General features: G+C 39.5%; 1 protein-coding gene across 1 annotated transcript in view; it reads right to left on the reverse strand.

Moving 5' to 3' along the window:
- LOC122554308 overlaps positions 1 to 24,632 on the reverse strand; it is a 51,981-nt gene that overhangs the window by 14,066 nt on the left and 13,283 nt on the right. The window contains exons 2-9 of the mRNA XM_043699122.1: positions 21,975 to 22,158; positions 18,381 to 18,484; positions 15,787 to 15,927; positions 14,187 to 14,341; positions 12,394 to 12,514; positions 11,810 to 11,926; positions 5,360 to 5,457; positions 3,363 to 3,575 (exon numbers count right to left, since the gene is read on the reverse strand). Of these exons, the coding sequence (XP_043555057.1) occupies positions 3,363 to 3,575; positions 5,360 to 5,457; positions 11,810 to 11,926; positions 12,394 to 12,514; positions 14,187 to 14,341; positions 15,787 to 15,927; positions 18,381 to 18,484; positions 21,975 to 22,140 (1,115 nt within the window). The 5' untranslated portion in view covers positions 22,141 to 22,158. The remainder of the gene's footprint in view (positions 1 to 3,362; positions 3,576 to 5,359; positions 5,458 to 11,809; positions 11,927 to 12,393; positions 12,515 to 14,186; positions 14,342 to 15,786; positions 15,928 to 18,380; positions 18,485 to 21,974; positions 22,159 to 24,632) is intronic.

Genomic DNA, 24,632 nt, shown 5'->3' on the forward strand with positions numbered 1-24,632 from the left:
GAAGCCTGTAGGTTTGTAGTACAACAATTGCAGGGGTATGATTTGTAAATAGAAATCTGGGATGATGAACAGTAATTTTTGTAAACTGCAATCAATTAGTAGTCTGATGTGCAAATTGTACTACTTGAACACTTATTTGAGATTCGAGAGCAGGCTGCAACCAAGAACATCTGTTTATGAAAATGTTGCTTTTGGTGTGTCAACCATCAAGTAGGGGGCTCTAATGGCACAGTGGTAGTGTTTCTGTCTCTGGACCAGAAGTCCACCCTGCTCCACAGGTGTGTCGATAGCATGTCTGAACAGGTTGGTAAAATATAATTTTAAAATAAAGTTTTGCATTTCATTGTTTAACTTGCCATCAAGTAGCACAGTGTTTTGCAGAGGCCTTTGCTGGTGGCCTTGGATGGTGTTTTACCACAACAATTAGATTGTTCCCACAAAATTTCAATTGGAAATTAAAAGCAAAAACCTCTGGCTTGGGAACCATCTCTGCGTATGTATAATTCATTTGCTGTCACTCATTATTTGGTGTGATCGGTTTTTGTGATTAGGCAATTATTTATCTTTTTTCCCATGATGCAATTCTTGTTATGGAGGGCTGACTAGAAATAGAGTTGCCAGATAACTTATCAGTTAGCAGTCTCCAATAATATAACTCTAGCTGTTTAACTGTTGAGGGGAGGTGGGGAGGAAAAGAGAGAGAGACACACACACATATACTGTAAACATAAATTTTAACAAAATTATAAGCATATAGGAGCTTGATATTGAGGCGCTGTATGGGTCCAGTTCTGCATTAGTGCATAATGAAGCCATTTAAATTGGGAAAGTGCTCTCAGGTATACCTAACATAATACTTAATGGGAAAGAGCAAAGGATCAACAAATATATACAGATTGAAAGATTTGCTTTAATGTAGTTAGGACAAAATTGTTTCTCTTTGTTCTTGGAAGGATCAAGCTTTGTTGCTGTGATAAGCGGAAACTATTTCTTTTATCTTGTGCTTTAACTGAGGGTACTCAAAGTAAACGTTTTTAAAGATCTCTTTACAGAAAGGATTGAGAAAAGGTCTCACAACTTTTATTTATAATTTCTATTCAAATTATTACTGTTTGATTTCTCATTATGGCGTGTTAATGTTCTAATTTCTAATACAAAACAGTTCATGGGTAAGATTGTCACTGAGAGCCAGTGATTTGTCCTTAAAGGAAATATTACTTAATATTCATTGCCCAACTGAAAGGGACAGTATAGCTGTGAAAATCTAAAATAATACTATTTGTCTTTAAACATAGTGCAGTAGTTTTCATCACTTTGCTACCATTGAGGTCACACTGTCAAATACTTAGATGTGGATTTTGTCCTGGATGATATGAAGCTTCTTTGCGTTGTTGGAATTGCACTCTTCCAGGCAAGAGAGGAGTATTCCATTACACTTCTGACTTGTGTCTCATAGTTGGTGGACAGGCTTTGAGAAGTGATTTAGTTGCTGCAGAATTTCGCTCAGTTTCTAATCTGCTCCCAGGTTAGTGGAGGGTTCAGTGGTGATAAAGCCATTCAGTGGCAGAGTTGATTGATGGACTCACTATTGTTGGAGATGATTCTTGTCTTGCATTTTGTGGCATGGATGTCAGCATCCATTTGTGTAGTGCTTTTTAGCATAATATTCATTCTCTAGAAAAGCAACACCATAGATAATACGTTGCACAGCCCCTGCAGCATTTCTGTTTAATATTATTTTTGAAAAAAGTAAGGACAATGAATGAAACTTCCCTCTAATGTCAGATGTAGAAAACTATCATCAGCAGCTATCCATCCATTTAAGATCATGGTAAAGCAAAGAGCTGCTGGAGATCTGAAACAAAAACAGAAATTGAGGGCTCAGCGGGTCTAATGGAGAGTGACCAGAGACAAAACATTAACTCTGCTTTCTTCCCATAGATACTGCCAGACCTGCTGAATTTTGCAAACAATTTCTGTTTTTGTTACATAAAATGATGGTCGTGCAGCCAATCAAGTTATTTGGGAAGAGGTAACTGTATACTTTTGGTGATGACTGAAGAGGCTAATCTACAAGAATCAGGCTTCTGGCACAAGTGCAGCACATGAAAATGATCGGCTTCTTTCATTTTAGTTTGTTGTTTCTGGTTTTGGCAGCAAACGCCAAACAAGCTGTGGTCATTGATCATCATTTTGGCACCAGCCACATGTTATTTTATTAATTCCCTCTGCCATCAGTTGATGTCTCCCAGGCATGAAGATCAATATTTAAGGCCTACTAGGCCCATTTGCAAATATTGCTGAGCTTTGATTTCCTCTCCTGGCCTAGCTCCATATCACATCCATACTGAAAATCCTTGGGCAAACATTTCTATTCTATTCTGTGAAAGTGCCCCAGCCAGTGAATTTGCCTCATCTTGTGTGCTAATCTGCTTGGAGTTTATTTACATCTGCAGGGACCACTGCATTCATGATTTTATCCGTCCATGAAATATCCAGAATATGCCACATACAGCAAAGATAAACGTTGTTGAGCTTCCTCTCTCAGTGGCTCAGGGGTGACCTTATAGAGGTTTACAAAATTATGAGGGGCATGGATAGGATAAAGAGACAAAGTCTTTTCCCTGGCGTGGGGAGTCCAGAACTAGAGGGCATAGGTTTAGGGTGAGAGGGGAAAGATATAAAAGAGACCTCAGGGGCAACTTTTTCACGCAGAGGGTGGTACGGGTATGGAATGAGCTGCTAGAGAAAGTGGTGGAGGCTGGTACAATTGCAATAATTAAAAGGCATTTGGATGGGTATATGAATAGGAAGGGTTTGGAGGGATATGGGCCCGGTGCTGGTAGATGGAACTAGATTGGATTGGGATATCTAGTCAGCATGTTCGAACTGAAGGGACTGAAGGGTCTGTTTCCATCTCTATGACTCGAAGTCATCCAGATCTCCCATCCAGATATAAGGTGATAGGAATTCAGGCCTCGTGGTTGCAATTTTACTACATGTACATGTCAACAATCAAAGCTGGTAACTGCTTTCTGTTTGCATGTATCAGGTTTTGCATCAAAAGGCAGATTTTCTGTCATTGTGGACCTAGGACAATACAATTTGCTGACCACTTCCAGCAAAGTGATATTTAAAGTGATCAAAGATGGGATGTGATACCCTATTCCAGACCCACAGTTTCTTGGTGCTCACAGTAAAATAGAAAAAAATCCATAAGTCTTTGTAGCTGACTTTCTGTGTGAGCGATTTGTATGGCATCATTAGTGCAATAGACAATTAGAGCATCAAAAAACTCTACTTGCAATTGCAAACAGCTTGCATGTTAAGTAAGCAGTTCAAAAAATTTTCAGTTGACTCACCTATTAACCATAGCATGGTAGAGCTCATTTTCACCTACGGTTGGTCTGACTTTATCAGAAAAGTACACTTTATCATCATAGTTCGGCATGGGCTGGAAAAGACCAAGTTCAACCCATTCAGTTTTGGGAACATTGTTTCTTTCTAGAGCTTGGAGCTTCTTGTCAACCTGTGCTTTCACCAATCTGACTAATAATGTAGCACATGGGATATACCTAAAAAGGAAGGAATAATAATTGGCAATGGCCTTGAGGAATAGAAAAATCATCAATAATTGTTACAAACATAGAGTGCCACAGCAAGAAGGTGGCTGTTTGGACAATACCATTCCTGGTGTTTGTTCTTTGGTACAATTAACTGATTAGTCCCATTGCCCCTCTCTTTCTTCATGGTTCAGTAAATGTTTCCCTGCCAAGTATTTATCCAGTACTCTTTTAAATATTGAAATTGAATATACTTCAGGCAATGCATCCATATACAAATTTAGTGTTTAAAATATTGTTTCTTCATGAGACCTCTCATTATGTTGCCAATCACTTTAAATCTGTATCTAAGGTTATGGCCCCTCTGCCACAAGAAACAGTTTCCCCTTCCGTAGTCTTTCAAAACCATTGACAGCAATTTACAAACCAATTCTAATTATACCCCACCATTTACCATCTCAATGTTGAAAACTTCTGTTAGATTCACAATGGCCTCCCTCTTCCACTGAGCTTATTACTAGAATTTTAATTTTTTTTCAGCATAACTATATCATTTTATTCCTGATGCCATCCTGGGAACTGTGTCTTATGCCTTTTCTCATGACCTTAATATTCTCTATATAATGGAGTACCCATTATAGCATATAACACTCTAATGGTGCAGTATATATTAATCACCACCTCTTGGCTTCTGTGTTTAATGTTCTTACCTATTAACTTGATGTCTCACTTGTGAGATGAATTTTACTTTGCTGCTTTCACAGATCAGTCCACATACTTCTAAGTATTTGCTCCTTCATTCCATTGAGAATTTTACCATTTCGATTGCATCCCATCTCTGTTCTTTGATCTAATTGAACTAAACTAGAACCTATTTACCCAGTCCCTAAAGCTGACCATATTTTTAGTCTTCTGCACAGTTTGACATGTACCCAAACTGTCAGCAAATTTTGATATTCATGTCTGGCTGAGTTCATTTATCATTGTAAAAAAGAACAAAGACCTCATCAAAAGCAGCACAGTGGCTCAGTGGTTAGCGCTGTGGTCTTACAGCACCAGGGACCCAGGTTTGAATCCACCCTCAGTCAGCTGTCTATGTAGAGTTTGCACATTCTCCCCCGCGACTGCGTGGGTCCCATCTGGGTCCTCCAGTTTCCTCCCAATTTCCAAAGATATGCAGGTTAGGTGGATTGGCCATGCTAAATCCCAATAGCTTTATTGCTAAGTTGCCCATAATGTCCAGGGATGTGTAGACTAAGTGGATTAGCCGTGGGAAATGCAGGGTAATAGGGTAGGGGTGTGGGTCTGGGTGGGCTGCTCTTCGGACTGTTGGTGTGGACATGATTGGCTGACCATCCTGCTTCCACACTATAGGGATTCTATGATCCTTCAGATACACTATTAGCTGCACCTTGCTATCTTTTTTCTCTAATTTCTACCCTTTAGCCATCTATCCATCTACCCCACCCTTAAACATTGCAGTACTCACAATACCATTGACCTTAATCTTCACAACAATTGTGTTGTCAGTTCAGGCAGTTCAGCAACCTTTGCTATTGGCATTTTCCTGCACCAACTGAATGAAAACACTCCTCCTCACATTTTTGAAGTGTTCTGTTATGTTGGACTGACTAATGAACTGAAACAGCCAAGTTTCCATTATTAGGCAAGACTAGGATTGCAGCCAGCTCTCTCACCATAAGAACCCTGCACAATTCAAAGCTGCAAGAACAAGATTACATATTTTTCATATTTTAAATTGTTAATTCATCATTTTCAACCCGGAATTTACTTACCTTCCTCTAAGTGTAACAGCATTAACTGATAATGGCTTATCGGGGTCAGGGCCATCATAGTAAAGCCGTAGCTGGTGAGGGCCTTCATTCAGAGAGATCTAATGGACAAAACATGAATAAATCAAGTATACTGAAAACTTCAGCTGGAATTCTAAATTAAAGGAGTACATGAAATATGAATGCATTTAATGGCACGCAATCTATGACAGTTATACAATTGCTATTTTGAAAACTTATGCACTTCAATGCAACAACATACCTAACGTAGCAGGTTTAATATATATAATTTCTATTTTATTCTGTGAAATCTGATAAGCCATTTCCTCTGAGAGAAGGCAAGAAAATCAGTAAAGAGCTGTGAGCTGTGACCACAGCATTGGATAAACAGAAAGTTCTGCCAGTTAAATATTAGGAAGGCTGGCATCATTGTTTTCAGTCCTCACTCCAAACTCCATTCCCAAGTTACTGACTCCATCCTTCTCTCTGGCAACAGTCTGAGATTAAGTGCTCTCTTTATACCCTTGGTGTTACATTTGATCCTGAGGTGAGCTTCTAACATTACATATGTGCTACTGCGATGTAAACTGTGAGGTTCCAAGGTGGCAGCACCGGAAAGGTAGGCAGCATTTGGGGTCCTGGGCCCATCCACTCCAGACAGGCTGCTTCCTTCATACTTCCCTTACCCTTTCTGTCTTCTTTCTTTTTCTTTCTTCATCTTCTTCCTGTCAGTGACAGCAGAGAAGGTGGCATTGCGGAGGAGGGTGGCCAGATTGGGACTCTTGGTGAGGCAGCGACATGGATGTGGGGCAAGTGTTGGTCTAGTATGGTACCCAATATGATGCCTGAAGTGTGTCAGCTCTGATGCCGGTGGCCCCAACTATTAAATACATAATCTAACTCTGGAGTAAGTATTCAATTGACTGCATACTTACCTCAACAATCACACCTCCCCCACGACAGACCCTGCCCTGACTCCCTATACCCTCCCTGGACCTGACTGCCAACTTCCGTCGCTCAATATCCACCCTCTGTCAACCATCAGGTTCTGAATCTCCATCCCCTTCTCCCTGATTCCGCTTCACCAACAGCTGGACATGAAGCCCCTTCTGCCCATGTGTCCCAACCTTCTTCTCCCACTCCATATCTGACCCCCTGACCCCACTGCCAGACTGGAATTTCCCACTGTCACAGCACCTGACCCCCACCCTTCACATATCCCCATTGAACCCATTTTCTCCCTCCGACCCTAACATTCCCTAAACACTGCATAACTTACCTGATCCCCTTGTCACCTTTCACCCTGATCACTTGGCATTTGACATCTTTCCACTCAGTATTCAAAGCAACTGGCACAAAACCCTTTGGCATCCTACCCCAACCCAGCTGCCATCTAACTTACCTGACTCCCTAACCATCTGGTACCCTACGTACCTGCCCACACTATCACCTACAAATCTGACATCTTATTCCAGTCCCTACCCAGTACCCAGCTGGCATCTTACTTATCTAGCACTCTGGGATGCTACCCTCCCAGCAGCTGAGTTGCCTGGCACCTATCCTATATCACATGCTGTCCTACCTCTATATATTGCTCACTTGACAGCCTATCCAGCTGCCACTCTATTTACTGGCACAATGACATTCTACCTACCTGCCTGCTACCCTATCATCCCAGTATTCTAACAGCACACTTTTTATCTGCACTTATTGTTTCACAGTAACTGTCAATGATTCTGCCTAAACCTTTAAATGTCAGAATACAACAGCAGACTGTGATGCAGGGGGACATAGTTAGTCTCCTCCTGACCGCTCTACACTTCATAAGAACTGTCAGAATGGGGGTATAGCTGCACATTTTTTGAAGGAATCCTGATCAAAATCTCATCTCAGAAAAATGGAGCTTCTTCTTTTCATTAAAAAGGGAGGAGTGGCAATGTACATAAGATTGTCACTCTTTGTAAAATCTGACCCAGCAGGTGTGTACATTGATAGGGGTTTATGGCTGAACAAGTTAAACAAATTCCATTTTAGAAAATCAGGTGAGGTTTTTCATAAGCTTAAGGGAAATACCCATAGCTTAGAGGGAGAGATGTTTTATTTTAGCTCCTCTGCGTTTTGAGGAACCTTGTGTAGTCCTTGAATGAAGATGGTTGAATAGACCAGTACTCCTGGGAGGAGAAGAGAATAGTGAAATTATTTTAGAGTAAAGAGTTAGTGTTAGTCCCAGACCACACGTGTTGGGATAAAACTCTGAATAGGTTATTCAATGTTGCATATATTTAAACTCAGATATATAACAGCTCCAGGAAGAAGCTATCTACAGTTGCAGTCCGTGAGTTAAAGTCATAAGTGACTTAAACCTATGGAGATGTTAGAGACAAGGATTTTGATGTAAGTACTATATCAGCTGTGTTTTTGTATACTGTACTATCTTAGGAATGTGTTTTGGATATTGTATGAGAGCTGTTGAAGAGTTGTTTTAGGATTAATAGGATTACGCTTGTATGGTGTGCTTAAAATCTTTGAATTTGAGTTAGAAGTAGTTACTTTGGTTTATTCTCTTTTATCTTCAATTCTTTTGTAAATAAACTTCTGTTTTAATGTTGAACAAAATCTGCAGCATTCCATGCGTACGTATTAGTGAAAAACCATTTTGTTTAAACCAAAGCAAAACACAATATAATCTCTTAAACTAGGTTTCAATCTAGGATCTGACTAGACCAAATATTTCCTGTATTTGGTAGGATCATGAACTATCACTATAATGACCTATATTCGCCTTCATTGCTCAGACCTTTGGGTATAGGAGTTGGGATGTCATGTTGAGGTTTTATAGGACGTTGATAAGGCGTCTTTTGGAGTACTGTGTGCAGTTCAGGTCACTCTGTCATTGGAAGGATATTATTAAACTGGAGAGGGTTCGGAAAAGTTTACCGGGATGTTGCTGGGAATGGAGTGCTTGGGATATAAAAATAGACTGGAAAGGCTGGGACTTTTTTCATTGAAGCAAAGGAGGTCAAGAGGAGACCTTATTGAGGTTTATAAAATCATGAGGACCATAGCTAAGGTGAATGTCAAGGGTCTTTTATCTCGGATGGGGATGTTCAAAATTAGGGGACATAATGTGAGCGGAGAAAGATTTAAAAAAGACAAGGGGGCAACATTTTTACACAGAGTGGTTAGTGTTGGAATGACTTCTAGAGAAAATGGTGGATGCAGATACAGTTGCAATGTTTAAAGACATTCGGATAAGTTCATGAAAAGGAAAGTTTTGGAGGAATATGGGCCACGTGCAGGCAAGTGGACTAATTTAGTTTGGGATTATGTTTGGCTTGGACTTGTTGGACCAAAGGGTCTGTTACCATTCTAAATGACTCTATAACTCTAAATCTTACCATTGTCTCAGTTTATCTCTTGCAAAAACCCTCATTCATGCCTTTCTTATCTCTGGAGTTTAACAACACTGCTAGCTGGTCTCTACCATGCATAAACATGAAATTATCCAAATCTCTGCTCCTGTGTCTTCATTCATATTAAATTCCATCCTCATATCACCGCTGTGCCCACTGCCCTAAATTACCCTGCAGACAAGCAACAGTCTGATTTTTAAAATTATCATCCTTGTTTCCAAATCGCACTGTCGACTTGCTTTTCCCTACATTTTAGAATTTAGAATTAGGTCTTATTGTCACGTGTATTCAAGTACAGAAGTACAGGGGAACAGTGAAAAGTGTTCAAAGCCACCATTCACTCGTGCCATCTTAGATACAAAAACCCAAATTAAAAAATAACAACCAAAAAAAGAAGCAAAAGTAGAAATACGAAAAAAAAGAGTCAAGAAGGGGGAAGCAACCAGATATTATCTCCATAATGTGGCCTTATTTCCATAAGGTAAGTGGACCTTCCTGTCTCCTATCCCTTCACTCTGAGATACCTGTGTTCCTCGAATACTGTCCTCTTGTGCAATGTCAAATTTAATTACACTGTCATTGGCGGGCAGGCCCTTTGCCTAGGCCCTAGGTGTTGAATTCCACCCCCCCCACCCCCCCTCAATCTCTCCACCTAACTTCCCCTTTAATAGATTTTTTTCAACATATCCCTTTTACCAAGTCGCAGGTAAGTAGGATAGTGAAGAAGGCATTTGGTATGCTTTCCTTTATTGGTCAGACCATTGAGTGTAGGAGTTGGGAGGTCATGTTGCAGCTGTTTAGGACTTTGGTTAGGCCACCTTTGGAATATTGTGTGCAATTCTGGTCTCCTTCCTCTAGTAAGGATTTTGTGAAACTTCAAAGGGTTCCAAAAAGATTTATGAGGGTGTTGCCAGGCTTGGAGAATTTGAGCTGTCGGGAGAAGCTGAACAGGCTGGGGCTGTTTTCCCTGGAGCATCAGAGGCTGACCTTATTGAGGTTTATAAAATCATGAGGGTCATGGATAGGGTAAATAGACAAGACCTTTACCTTGGGGTGGAGAATCCAGAACTAGGGGGCATAGGTTTAGGGTGAGAGGGGATAAATTTAAAAAGGGACCTAAGGGACAACTTTTCACGCAGAGGGTGGTGCATGTATGGAATGAGCTGCCAGAGGAAGTGGTGGAGGCTGGTGTAATTACATTATTTACAGAGCATCTGGATGGGTATATGAAAAGGAAGGGTTTACTGAGATATGGGCTAAGTCCTGGCAAATGGGACTAGATTAATTTAAGGTATCTGGTCAGCATCAACAAGTTGGACCGAAGGGTCTGGTTTCGTGCTGTAGATCTCTATGACTCTATGACCAAGCTTTCGATCATTTGGCCTAATAATCTCTGAGGTGACTCGGTGATATCTTTTCTCTTATAATGGTCCTGTGAAATGTCTCAGTTCATTTCAGTGTGTCAAACATACTGTGTGAATAGAAATTGTCGTTGCTCTTGTGAAAATAAAGGGTTAGGTAATGTTCGATTCACAATCCAGACTTACTTTCACAAGATTGTTACCAGCATTTGTTAGTTTTCTTTCCTTAGAAGCACGAGTTGTGCTGTTGACTGTTCAGAAAGTTTAGACGAAACAGAGTGGTGTGATTCCTTAATCCCAACAACATGCAATATTCCCATACATATCTATTCATGCATTCATTTCAGCCAATCACATTCACAATTTCACAGTCCTGTCTGTGACCCACGCTTGACGTGAATGGAGGCACAGGATCACAGACACATCGCTGATGAATTCTTTATTTCTTTATTTTTCTCCTTTATATTACGAAAGACTTTAATGTTGAAATTTAAACATATTTCCTTTTTTTTTTACTTTGTACCAGAGATTTTGTACCTAGGTAGGTGGTGCCAGGAATGGTGACTTTGTACAACTTTGACTGTACTCCCTGTATTTCAGTACTTGAGTACACATGACAATAAGATCTAATTCTATTCGATCAATTATTAGAAGGCTGTATAATGGGGACATTCTTATTGACTATTCATGTCTGAAATTACATAACTCTTGAACACCTCTCAATGTCTAATCAGAATAAAACAGAAGCATGGACACAGGACAATATCTTCTTAGGCAGGGAAGCTAAAGCACTAAGAGAATTGGCACAGTAAGTAATTTGTGCACGATATACATATGAATGAAAATAATTAATCTTTGTGCCAGTGATAAATTTAAAGGATTATAATGTGAAAAAACCATGCAAACATTAATTCTGACAATATTTCAGGTATATATGTTGTTTTCTTTTTCTACACGTTAAAACCCATGTATCAATGCACATATTGACTGTTGAGATAAATAAAATTGTTTTTGAAAGATGCAAAGTCCAGTAAACTCCTTGTTTAACTTTGGCGCCAGATTAAGAAGTGATGGAGGAAACCGGGAAAGATCTTCAGAAAGAAAAGAGCAAGAAAGGAATAAAAAAAGAAATTTACCCAAGACTTTTCCTCAGGGTGGGGGAATCCAAAAACTAGAGGACATAGGTTTAAAGTGAGGGGAGAAAAATTTAATAGAGACCTGAGGAGCAACTTCTGCACACAGAGGTGGTGCATCTATGGAATGACCTGGCCAAAGGAAGTGGTGGAGGCTGGTACAATTACAACATGTAAAAGGCATCTGGATGGGTATATGAATAGGAAGAGTTTAGAAGGATATAGGCCAAACGCTGGCAAATTTAGGATATATAGTCAGCATGGAAGAATTGGCCCGATGAGTCTGTTTCCATTCTGTACATCTCTATGACTCTATGACTTATTGCAAAGGAGGTTGACCAGGCAGCTTCTCTGATGGCATTGACAGAGACTTCCGCAGCTTGGATCATTCCAACCTTGCTGTCAAGGAATCTAGGATAATGGTAAAACAGGATACATTGACGCAATATCTTTTGACATTGATGCCAAAATAGAAAACTTGCTTTACCATTAGTGTTTAATTAAGAAATATCATCTGTCAAATTTTGCATGTTCAATATTATTTACCTGAACTACTGCAGAATCCACTTTTGGGCTTGTTTCATAGCCTGACTCCACAAAAATATTCAGAGCTGCCCAGCCAATTAGGACCAATCTCAAACTGAATCTGTCAATAGAGTAAACCTACAAAACAACGCTTTTAATGAATGGCAATATGTTAAGCACAGTGAATAATTTGAAAGACTAGTGGATACTGGAATTAATGTTGTGGATGGTTTCTGCACTGTCTTTATGAATTTTTTTCCTTTATGGTTTGGTAATAATAACTAAACATAATGCTAAACTCAGAGTAGCTAGATTATGAATAGAAAACCATTTTAGTATGGTATTTGTAAATTTCTATTAATCTAACTGAGCAGTGTAATTAATTATACATTTTTATTGAGAAATTACATGATTTGACATGTTAAGCAAAATCTAGGACCTGATTTTAACTTATTCAAAAGCCATTCACTTACAGAATTAAAATTGATTTCTATTTTCATTTCTTGATTCCTTTCATGTTTGCTAGTCCTCCAGTTATGCTTGTGATTTTTTTTTCTACTTTTTTTTCTGCCAATATACAATAAACAATCATGATTCATAGTCACCTTCAGTAACAATGTGGCTGATGGCGATATTTGTGGGTTCCTGATTTCTACATGGTAATTGTAAAAGGGTCGGAATATGTTGCTGTTCAAGTCAATCTTTGTAGCTATGTCTGGACCGATTCTTTGACAAAATAGAAAAGAAATATGTTGAAAAATACGTGAAATTATACAAACTGAGAAGTTCAGTTAGAGAATTCTTCAGTACTTATCAATTCACAAGACACAAATAATTCATCTGTTGACATGTCTAGTTCATTTCATAATGGTAATCTTTTCGATAAACCTGGCATGATTGTTAAACATTTAAGAAGCTGAAAGCTTTATCAATTGTTTTCGAATTTCTTCACTGCTTTGAATAAAAATGGTAAAATCTGGGCAGTATGATGAAAAATATGGGATAGGACATTAGTCTACTCATTTTGACATTCATCAAATCAATTCAAATGGATGGAAGGAAGTAGCGCCTATCCCTCTCCTCACAAAAACTGGGAAATTACAAAAAAAGGAACTATGACTATAAATTCAAGTATTTTATGCAACTCTATGATGCTTTGCTTACCCTTAACTTGCTGCCTTTCTAAATGAGAAGGGCAAAAGTTCAAATAGATAGGCAAAGCTGTGAACATTTGTCTCGTCTTATGTTTAACTGTGTTGTAGAGTGATCCAGTTAAACCTCTTATTTCTGTATTTCTCCAGTATTACAGTGTTTACCAAGTAGTTAAACACAAAATGTTCAAATTGGCAAATGAAGTGGAACCCACTTTTATCAAGGCTATTTGGTGGTCTCACTTTGGTCACGACAAGCATCAGTTGTAGTATAAAGGAAGTTGTTACAAACAACTAGGAGAAAATGAGGACTGCAGATGCTGGAGATCAGAGCTGAAAAATGTGTTGCTGGAAAAGCGCAGCAGGTCAGGCAGCATCCTACACTCTTGCTCCTTGGATGCTGCCTGACCTGCTGCGCTTTTCCAGCAACACATTTTTCAGCTCAAGTTGTTACAAAGGCTTGTCAAACATTAAGCTTTTTAATTCCTATAGGTTCCTCTTGCTTCCTCATAAAGGTATTGCTGTGCTGTGTCAGTATGCAATTTAATTGGTGTCAAGTATCATCAACTGACTTAGTGACTAGTCTTCATGCACAAGACCAGACAATTGAATCACAGGCTAACTTATCCACTGGAATATCAGAGACAACCTTGAGGTCACCCAGATCACTTTACAGTCAAGATCGTCATCTCTGTGAGAACCCCGACTGAATTCTTTGTCCTCTTTAATATCAGACACTTACACTAATTTGTGGTTATATCACTGCCCCAATTCACATTAGCTAAAGGTATACAGACTTCATAATGGTGCAAACTGACACATCTGAGTGTAAATTCAACTCATGTGACTCAGCACTTCCTTTGCTGCCTATGATATAAGTGAAATGATCCTAAAAATACACTACAGGTGCAGTATTCCTGGTGGATGTGTTGTATACATAGCTTCATGGATGAAAATAGTGCACCAGCACAATCCAAGCGGACAGGACAAGCAGTTTTCTTTCATTGCTTAAATTGAGGTGTACCTACCAAGCCAACATAGCTGCCTGGTATATTGCCACTAGAGGCCCTCAGTGACTTAGATTAATACAAAAGTCATTTCTGCGAATGAAAACTACTGTCTCAATTAGTGACAGTGCTCTTTCAGCAATTGAATCAATACTTAATGAAAACAAAATATTTCATTAAACAAAAATCCGTGTCATATTCTATTCCAAATGGCTTCTTTACACATCAACCCATACTCACTGGTTGTAGTTCCGATCAAAGATACGACCTGTAACTCTGCTAATGGTAACAGCATCTGGGAGAAAGCGAGCCCCATCAATGTACAAATCAAATCCATCTCCTGCATTAAATGGTGCAGATAGAGGGTATGGCCTTACCTGATAAATGTATGCAACCTAAATAATACAAAGAATGTACATTATAAATCAATAATAGATAAGTTCATTTTTCCTTCTCAGTTACAATGTTGTTCTGTAAACAGACACTAATTGGACAGTTAAGAGTCTCTAGGGTTCCTTGTCACCTTCTATGTTCAGCCTAGGAATCAACTATATTTCCTGTTCTTCATGAACGTACATGGAATAGTGTAAGTTAGATGGGCTTAGGATTGGTATGACAGGTCAGCGCTACATCGAGGGCCGAAGGGCCTGTACTGCACTGTAATGTTCTATGTTCTATGTTCCTCTTGATTTCCACTGCCCACACTCTGTACCCTGATCCTCAGTGCAACATTGCCTGTGGCCTGTCCCCTTCAAAGAACTCCAGACCTGCCTCCCTCCTCTTGTCTCCCAATTCACTTGAACCCCTGATCCCCAGCCCCATTTCTCAGTCCTGTGATTCCAAGCCCTGTGTTTTCAAATTCCCCTCCAACTCCCGGAAGATAAGAAAATTTCCAAAGGATTGTTCACCTCAACAACATTAGATTAGATTAGATTAGATTACTTACAGTGTGGAAACAGGCCCTTCGGCCCAACAAGTCCACACCGACCCGCCGAAGCGCAACCCACCCAATACCCCTAGATTTACCCCTTATCTAACACTACGGAGAATTTAGCATGGCCAATTCACCTGACCTGCACATCTTTGGACTGTGGGAGGAAACCGGAGCACCCGGAGGAAACCCACGCAGACACGGGGAGAATGTGCAAACTCCACACAGTCGGTCGCCTGAGACGGGAATTGAACCCGGGTCTCTGGCGCTGCGAGGCAGCAGTGCTAACCACTGTGCCACCGTGCCGCCCGTTCTTTTGTGAATCACATTATAGCTCACATCACTGTTTGTGACAGGAGAGTAAAGACAATTTTTAAAAAATAACTGAAAGGCAATAAAATATAAATCAACAAATGCAAGGAAGAAAAGTAAAAGTCAATTAAAAAGAAATGTACATTAATCATCAAATCTCCAAACATACAGCTGTAGAAAGAATAAGAATTAATTTCTGTTGACTGTTTGATGGGCTACACTATATGCCTATTTATGATCCAGTGATGAAGGTATAAGCCATCTGACAATGTGGGCTAATTAAATGTTTAATGACTTTTATATTCAGGAACAGTGCATGTCTCCTGCAACACAGCGTTGCCTAGATACCGTGGTGCAAGGCCGCGGTCCCTGGTTTTTGGCTGCTGCTCCCCTGGATGCACCCTGGACATTAACAAACTGGAATATATTTTATATCATATTATTTATATGTTATGTGTGAATAAAATTGTTAAAATTAAATTTTAAAATAAAAACTTTAATAAATATAGCATGCTTTCTTACAAATTTGCAAGTTTTCACATTTCATAGCAACCTTTCCCACTGCGAAACAGGGGCTTTATCAAATACCGTACTTACATCAGGCCATTCTTTAATTGTATCTGTGTTGACTGGAGAATCTGGTGCAATAAAAACCTTGGGTCTGCTGCCAGTGAACAGACTGAGTCTCACCGTAGCATCTCCATATGACTCCCATCTGTTATATAAGTGTTCACCAGGCTTAAACCAAAAATACATATCAAAGAATAAGCTTTTGCTTCATAACAATCAACTTCCAGAGTCAAGTTAAAAATGTAAACTTCATGCTTTCACAGCAGAACATACAGATTGTATTCCTTTACTTTTGCAGTTTCAATATCATACGTTCATATTGCCTATCTGTGACTGGATCAGTGATACACTACTCTTATTATTGCCAAAAATGGGCGTAACTGCAATCCAACTGTCCACTAAGAAATAATGGAGATGTAATAGCCAGTTTAATTAAATGAACAATAAAGTACTTGATTTTACTTCCAAAAGCAACTTTTGCTAATGCTGGTATCTGAAAATACCCCTGACCAACCAATGTTATCTATTAGGGCAACAGGGTCTAAGCACACTGATGCTCAGACACAGGCTGGGATACATGAAAGCGTTCAGTCTCATCATTACATTCCAAGAGAGCTAACTGGCTTTTTAACCTCTGTACTGGTGTATACGTCAAAGGACAAACCGGTAAATGCATCTGCAGTTTGTGACAGAGGACAGAGGGGAAAGCTTGCTGCTGCCAAGGGTATCATCAGCCTCTTGTTATCTTTGTTGTCACAAGAAATTACAGTCCAGTCTGTTTGAAGTTTCTTTGACACGTTCGGTATTGCATTCCATCAATCTCTCTCTTCCCAGATAGCTACTTAATTTATATCAATTGCCATTTTTGGCTGTATCAATGATCTTTTAGAAAAACACATTTTGGAATCATAAGTTAAAAATGTCCACAGTGTTTCAGGGTTCTGATCCCTGGTCATGACACAGTGCAACATGGAAATATAGGAACAAGTGTCAATTAATGAAGACTGGACTGTCCTGGCAGAACTAAAGCTGAATGTTGGTGAGCAGATCATTGCTGCATAAGTGCTGCTTGATAACATCTTTGATGAGACTTTTCATCACTTTGTTGATGGTTAAATATAGAGTGATGTCAGGGTAATTGGCTGAATTGAATTTATCCTGCTTTTTGAGGACAGGACATACCAGTCAAATTTTCTACATTGTTCAGTTGATGTTAGTGTTTACTGGAATAAATTGGCTCAGCCAACAACTTATTCTGAAACACAAGTCTTAAACACTACAGTCTGGGACCATAGCCACTTCTGTATCTCATGCTGTTCCTGTGGTGTGAATTACCTTTACCAAAGACTGACATGTGTGATGATGGGGACGTCAGGTGGAGATGGAATCATTCAGCACTTCAGGCTGAAGGTGGTTGAGAACACTTATGCCTCATCTTCTGCACTCACAAACTGTTTTTGAGGCTAAGGCTGTTTATTGAACATTCTCCACCCAGTAGGTATTCAACAATCCACAACCATGCACAACTAGATGTACAATATTTTAAAATGTTTAATAAGTTGTGGGATCACCCAACTGTGTGATACTTCAACTGTTTGACATGCATATTGTAGCTATATCTGTTCAGTTTCTTGTTTTAATATATGCCCGGTGCTGCTCCTGGAATGCTCTTCCACATTCTCATTGGATCAGGGTTGGTCCTTTGTCTTGGCATTCATGGTAGAATGAGGGATATGCTGGGCTGTGAGGTTACAAATTCTGATGGAGCATAGTTTCGTTGCTGTTGGTGGACCACAGCACTGCATCAATGTCTTTATTGACTCTGCTAGATATATTCTGAAACTGTTTAATGTAGCATGGTGGCAGTGTTACATGACACAATGAAGCTTATCCACAGTGTGACTCTGAGATTTCATTGCCACAAGGACTTTGTGGTTGTCATACCTATTTTGTCATGCAACAAATTTTTTCCTCATTTTGGCTCTCTCATGACACTGCTTGAAAGATACTTACTCAAGAACTCAACCAATACAATGAACTCAGTGTTACTGAGTCAACCTTGGTGTTGGATATTGAACTCCTCCAGTGAGAGTATAAACTGTAAAAATTGAAAAATAACTATGGATGCTGTAAATCAGAAACAAAAACAGAAATTGCTGGAAATGCTCAGCAGGTCTGGCAGCACCTGTGAAGAGAAATCATAGTTCACGTTTTGGGTCGAATGACCCTTCCTCAGAAATATAAACTGTGCCTTTTTCCCTCAGTGCTTCTTCCAAATAGTGTTCAACATAAAAGTGTATGAATTACTCAGTGGAGGAGGGAAGTAGGTGGTAAAAAGTAGAGGTTCCCTCGCCTATGTTTCACTTGATGCTTCATTAGGTCTCTGGAGTCAATATCGAGCACTCCAAGGGCAACATGACATTTCAGAAACACAAAGTTCCAAAAGTAATCAAGACCAAATATAAATCCATCAGATAAATTCTCCCTTTACACAGTTATGTATCTCTTTCAGTGACTTTTGTGAATGGTGTACCTTGTCATACAAATATTTTGACAATACAAATGTAAATTTTTAAAAATTGTAATATAAAAAAGGTCAAAAGCTGAATTTTCTTTCATACCAGCACTAAAAGATCGTGAGGAGAAGGAACAGGCCTGTGAAACAATGGCAGAGTGTGTGTTCCAGTGTTCCATGTAATGACTGGGCCTTGAGTCTTCAAGTTGTCTGTGGATAATGTAATGATAACATGTTTTTATAAACTCAATCATTCACTATTAGAAATAGAATTTTGAAACTACGAGTCTAATTAGCATAGTTAATTTTCAAGAGTTTAATGTTGGTTGCAAAGAATGCAGAACAAGTGCTGTACAAAACTTTGGTTAGGCCACGGCTGGAGTACTTTGTGCAATTCTAGTCGCCACATTATAGGAAGGATGTGATTGCACTGGAGGGGGTGTGGAGGAGATTAATCAGGGTGTTGCCTGGCATAGGGCCGTTTAGCTATGAAGAGGGTGGATAAGCTCAGGTTGTTTTCTTCAGGGCAGTGAAGGCTGAGAGGGGACCTGATTGAGGTGTATAAAATTATGAGCAGCATGGACAGGCCTGCCAGAAAGCAACTGTTCCCCTTATTGAATGGTCAATAACAGGGGGGAATAGTTTTAAGGTAAAAGGCAGGATGTTTAAAGGGGATTTGAGGAAAAACATTTTTACCCAGAAGGTGATGGGAATCTGGAATGCACTGCCTGGGAGAATAGTTGAGGCAGGAAACCTCACAATCTTTTAAAAGTACTTGGATGAACACTTGAAATGCCACAACGTTCAAGGTTATGGACCTCGGCCCAGGTAAATGGGACTAGTGTAGATTTAGAGCAACTTTTGTCAATGCAGTCTCAATAGGCCGAATTTAGGAGCTAATTTGGAGAACATTTTGATCTTTTTCAATCAATAATCCCTCTGAATTTTGCTTGTTGTGTGTGGCCTGTTTATTTTAATCTTTGCTTTCAATTTTCTTACACAGCTCTGGTGGCTGGATGGCTGACTTACAAATGCAGAGTGATGCCAACAGCACAGGTTCAATTCCTGTACCGGATGAAGTTATATGAAAGACTGTCCTCTTAACCTCTCCCCTCACTTGAGGTGTTGTGACCCCCGGGATAAACCACCCCCTGTCATCTCCGTCTCTAACAAGACAGCAGCCTACGCTCCACTGGGACTATAGCAACCTTACCTTTACCCTGTTGGGCCTTCATGAAACATTTGAATAACAATAATGATTGTATAGTTAACTCTCAATCTTTTGACCAGAAATTCATTGTTTTTTTTTTACAGATGCTAATTGGCATTGTAATAACTGCAGTTACATAATATATTCTATACATCTAATATTCTGAAAACAAAATCCTTCTAATCCTAAACCTTGCCTGAGGTTCATTAATTTTATTAACAAGTTTAATTCCATGCTTAGAGTATTTGAAAAACATAGATTTAGTTTCCTATGTATTTGTGAAGAAAAACAAGTTCAGATCTATTAATTATTCTTTATAAGACATCTAATGTAAATTTTAAAAATTACATTCGGACTCTTTGATGACCTCTTGTGGCACAGTGGTAGTGTCCCCACCCTTGGACTCGGAGACCCAGGTTCAAGTCTCATTTTGTCCAGAGGTGTATATTAACATTTCTAAATAGGTTGATTAGAAAAATAGGTTAAATGAAAAAAAACTACAACTATTTGTTGACCACGATCCAAACCAAAAAAAAAGGTATGTAAGAGAGCAGAAGTGCCATGACCTTTGGCCATTGTGTTTTCACAACAAACCAAATGTTCACAGAAAATAAATCATCCATGTGGCACATTAAACACTGGGCACCAGAGGGTAAAGCAGCATCACACTTGCCTGGGTGGCACAGTTCTCAGATGAGCAATGTGGGTCACAGCTGAACATGAGAAATTACTTTAATGTCTGAGTTACAGGAATCCAAGAGTGATGGAGTTCCATGTACGTAACAGCAGGAAGGAGAAGGAAAGGAATGGGAATTAGAAAAAAGCCATTGAAGGAATCAACAGGACCAAATAAAGTGTAAGACTAAAAGTACCTCACTGCAGAGGAATGAAGGGAAACTCAAAAGGAGGGAAACATGCTCATCACTTTTCGGGTGGATTTTCAGAAGCTTTGCATGTTGATGTTATATCATCCCAGGTTATCAAACACAGTAAACCAGTATTCCCACAGAAACTGCTCAAAGTGTTCTGTCTCTGTGGCCTCACGTTATGTACGTTGTTCATTTTCATCGGATGTGGGTGTCACTGGCTAGGCCAGTATGTATTGCCCTTCCAGGGCACCCTGGAGAAGGTGGGGAATAACTGCCTCCTTGACCTGCTGCAGTCCAAGTGCAGTAGATCCATCCAGATTCCTGTTCGAGAGGAAGGCCCAGTGGTACTGAAGGAATCGTGATGTAATTCCAAATTACGGTGATGAATGACTTAAAAGGAACTTGCATGGTGGTGTTCCTGTATATTTGCTGTCCAAATCCATTTTTCAGGTTGTGTGTTTGGAAGCCACTGTCAAAGGAGCCTTTTCACACCCACATACACACACACACACACACACTCCTACAGACCATACACTCACACAGACCATCTCTCATTTGCTCACACATACATGGTCATTCACACCCACAGACATTCACACACACACACACACACACACACACACACACACAGATATAAGTGTGTGGAGTCAATTTGTACTTGCAGAATTACATTTTATTTTGCCCAAAAAATGTATGAATCCATGTAAGATTATGTAAATCCATTTTTTAGAAATAAAATCAGTCTGAACATTGGTGCATAGACAGCCTTACACAGGGCACCTCATGCCCGAAGAAGCCTGAAGAAGGGCTCATGCCCAAAACGTCAATTCTCCTGCTCCTTGGCTGCTGCCTGACCTGCTGCGCTTTTCCAGCAGCACATTTTCAGCTCTGATCTTCAGCATCTGCAGTCCTCACTTTCTCCTACAGGGCACTTCACACCTTCAATGCATTATCTGGGCCAACATGGCACCGATAGTTAAAGTTCACTTGAGAATGCAACTTTTAAAAAAAGTTCTGGGATTTCCATATGAAAGAACTGATACCAACATGGCCATTCTAAAAGATGAGAGACTTAGCAAACAATCCAGGTCTTTTTCAATATATAATTTCAGTTACAACACACTGTAAACATTTGCTATAAATTCTGTATCTTACGAGCTTATACTCCACAACCACCTGATGAAGGAGCAGCACTCTGAAAGCTACTGCTGGACTATAACCTGGTTTTGTGTGACTTTTTATCTTTATAGCAGCTATTGACATTGAGGACTGGGATGCAGTTTCTGGTCACAGACTGTTTCGAGGAGCAATGGAGGATGTATGCAGAAACAAAAATCTCAGAGGAGGACACAGAGAATAGTAAATCGCATTCTCAGTCCACTGTTTTTCTCTGCAGCAAATGCCAGGCCATGTCCCGTGCGAGAGATTTTTAACAAGGAGTTGATCACCATGGTGAAAACCATTGTGTTATGAGAAGGAAGGCTGCCACAGATCTATACATGTATGTATTGTAACACATAAACCTATCAGAGTTATGAACGACCTACTACAAAGTTGCCACTTGTTCGTCATTCTAACCCAACACTGATACAATAAATATTTAAATAATTCAACAGCTTACTTGAATTTGTCGAACGTGATAATCTTAGCACTCCCCATCCTACTAACCACTCCTCACTCTCCGTTAGACTTTCCATGTTAAGGTTGACATCCCATGGAGCAGTTGTTAGGTTTCCATTTGGCCAGTGATAAAATCGGATTATTAGTATCATGTCCTCTTCAGGCATCACATCATGAAATGATATCTAGAAAAGAACCATTGCCATTATAACTTTTGACTCTGTTGTCAAACATTGGCAATATTTTTTACAATATTTGGAAAAAGCCAAAGTTGACGATGTTGTGACACTATGCAGGAACACCCTGACAGTGCCTGAGATATAATCCATAATATACATGAACCTCTCTGTGTTGAGGATTGAGATGAGTTTTTGGAGGGTACATAGAACTAAGCACAGCTTCTACCAAAGGGCAAGGGTTAATGCAATTCTCAATTGTGTTTTAATTAACTATTGTTACATATTATACATGTTGACCTTACTTACATGGGAGAAAATGTCAATGTCGACAGCAGAAAAAGCGAACAGAAAGCCCATGGTCTATCAAACATACGACACTTGTTTCAAAGTTTGAAAAAAAATCCAAAATCCAATTACAAAACATTAAACTTTACATAGCTTATACATGTAGTTGAAAAGTCTCACAGATTTTGTTAAGGAGAGGTTTAAAACATGACAAGATTTGCAGGAGATAAACAATACATAGAGAATGTATTAACCATGAAAAGAATGAATCATTTGTAGCCATTTACTCCGTTGTCAGTTGTAAAATTTTGAATTTTAGATTGTAAGCCAAATGGTGTGTAATCAAATCTTTTAGATTTTGATATAGCATTTAACAAAGAAGAAGGAAGTTTTAGTAATTGTATCACAACCTGACAATGACAGAAAGCAGTCTGTAAGTTATTTCATTGAAAATATACAATATGTCACCACTGTGATAAAAGATGGCCTAGTGGTGTTTGAATTACATTATGCAAATTAATTCCTGGGGCTTTCATAAACTGAAATGATCTTAATAAAGGAACAAAACAATGATCTAAAATGGTAACGGCAATCTGACCACACAGTAGTCAAGCATCACGAAACAACGTGGAGCAAACAAAACCATCAGAACTAAATGAACATTTTATGAAGAGAAACTGCTCTGAAACATCTCAAAAATGCATGAAAAGGGACCGGTAGTGTCGTGCTGGAAAAACACAGCAGGTCAGGCAGCATCCGAGGAGCAGAAGAATCGATGTTTCGGGCACAAGTCCTTCATCAGGAAAAGATGCATGAAAAGACCCTCATCTTCCATTTTGATTTACACTTGCATGAAACATTTCACAAATTGGAGATGGAAACATTACCTGCAATTATCAAACCCTTGACTCAGACCTGGGAAATATACATACCAGCTTGTATTTCTAGGAACTACTTTTGACAGATTGAGGATTTGCTGAGAAGAAACTTCTTCACCCAGAGAGTGGTGGGTGTATGGAATGCTCTGATCCAGAAGGCTGTGGAGGCCAAGTCTCTGGATACTTTCAAGAAAGAGTTGGATAAATCTCTTAAGGATAGTGGAGTCAAGGGTTATGGGGATAAGGCAGGAACAGGATACTGATTGTGGACGATCAGCCATGATCAGAATGAATGGTGGTGCTGGCTCGAAGGGCAGAATGGCCTACTCCTGCACCTATTGTCTTTGTTTACTGTCTATTGAGATGGAGTTTTGACAGCAGAATTAGAAATAGGAAAGGATGGGGAGGGGGCTGATCTCACCACTTCTCAGAAAGGCTAAGTGCCTAATGATAGAACTGATTGGAGGGAAACATCAGGGCACCAAGAATTTAAAACAGATACCTGGGCTGGAGAGTTTTAGTTATGAAGAGAGATTGGATAGACTGGGCTTTTTTTTCGGGGAGCAGAGGAGACGGAGCAGGTGAACGATTGAAATGTATAAAATTATGAGGGGCATAAATGGGATGGACAGAAATAAACTTACTCCTCCTGGTAGAGGGATCAATGACCAGCGGGCATAGATTTAATGGAAGGGGCAGAAGATTCAGAAGGGATGTGTGGAAAAACATTTTCACTCAGAATCACAAAATTGCTGCCTGTAAGGGTGATCGAGGCAGAACCCTGAAAAATATTTAAGAAATACTTAGATGTACACTAGTTACATCTTAATTATTTTGATGTTACATCTTAATTAGTTTTCTTGGAGCTAGCATATAATAACATTGCACATTCTTTCACTCAAGAAAACCTTATAAACTGTCTCCTTACTGTTACAGTGGGAATAAGTTAACTGCAGTAAGAGAGCTGTGGCCTGGCACTAAAAACAACACAAATCTATAACAGCTAACCAGGGAGGTTGGATTCATCCCTTCTTCGAGGAGAAAGTGAGGACTGCAGATGCTGGAGATCAGAGCTGAAAATGCTTTTCCAGCAACACATTTCCAGCAACACATTTTCAGCTTCATCCCTTCTTCACCTTGTTGGACAAGTACTGTGCAGTATTTCAATTTGTGAATAGAGTTTGCATGTGTATATACATTGACTGATATGAGAATCTCTGGTTCATTTAAAGTTGTTTCACTTAAAGTCATAATTTGAAGGATTACAGCTAGAAATTTAGGTGAGGAATTACTGTAATGTTTCAGACTTTACAACAG

The sequence above is a fragment of the Chiloscyllium plagiosum genome, chromosome 11 (genome assembly GCF_004010195.1).
Source record: "Chiloscyllium plagiosum isolate BGI_BamShark_2017 chromosome 11, ASM401019v2, whole genome shotgun sequence".
In the NCBI taxonomy this organism is placed as follows: domain Eukaryota; kingdom Metazoa; phylum Chordata; class Chondrichthyes; order Orectolobiformes; family Hemiscylliidae; genus Chiloscyllium; species Chiloscyllium plagiosum.